Consider the following 480-nt stretch of genomic DNA (forward strand, 5'->3'; position numbering starts at 1 on the left):
GGTCTTCGGAGAACAACCTCTCTCTAAACACTGGGAAGACCAGGGAGATCATCATGGACTTCAGGAAGCACAGCACCGACCCAGCCCCCATTTACATTAACGGTGAGCCTGTGGAGAGGGTCCACACCTTCAGGTTTCTGGGTGTCCAAATCTCTGCCGACATCTCCTGGACTGAAAACATCACCTCTATCACCAAGAAGGCCCAGCAACGGTTACACTTCCTGAGAGTCCTCAGGAAGCAGAACTTCAACACCAACCTGATGACTTGAGGTTGGCATGGTGGAGAGCGGACGCTGGCATGCATGTTGCCGCTGCTTTCCGGCCGTTTGAGCTCATTCCCCTCCTTCTTAGTGTTTTCTCGGCTTTCACTCCATCACTACCGACTTGCTTTCATGGAATTGTGCTACACCTAATCGGTTCCATTGTCCTAATATATCCTGCTGTAACTCCAGCACTTTTGTTTGCAAGTGCTCGGGCTAA

At 51.0% G+C, this 480-nt stretch overlaps 1 protein-coding gene across 1 annotated transcript in view; it reads right to left on the bottom strand.

Annotated features, from left to right (window-relative positions):
• Nucleotides 1-390: 390 nt before the first annotated feature.
• The window catches only part of LOC103398956 (uncharacterized), a 2,781-nt gene continuing 2,691 nt past the window's right edge, over nt 391-480 (bottom strand). Inside the window, exon 3 of the mRNA XM_025053914.1 lies at nt 391-476. Within this exon, the coding sequence (XP_024909682.1) occupies nt 391-476 (86 nt within the window). The remainder of the gene's footprint in view (nt 477-480) is intronic.

This window comes from Cynoglossus semilaevis, unplaced genomic scaffold (assembly GCF_000523025.1).
Source record: "Cynoglossus semilaevis isolate Cse_v1.0 unplaced genomic scaffold, Cse_v1.0 scaffold1704, whole genome shotgun sequence".
Lineage (NCBI taxonomy): Eukaryota > Metazoa > Chordata > Actinopteri > Pleuronectiformes > Cynoglossidae > Cynoglossus > Cynoglossus semilaevis.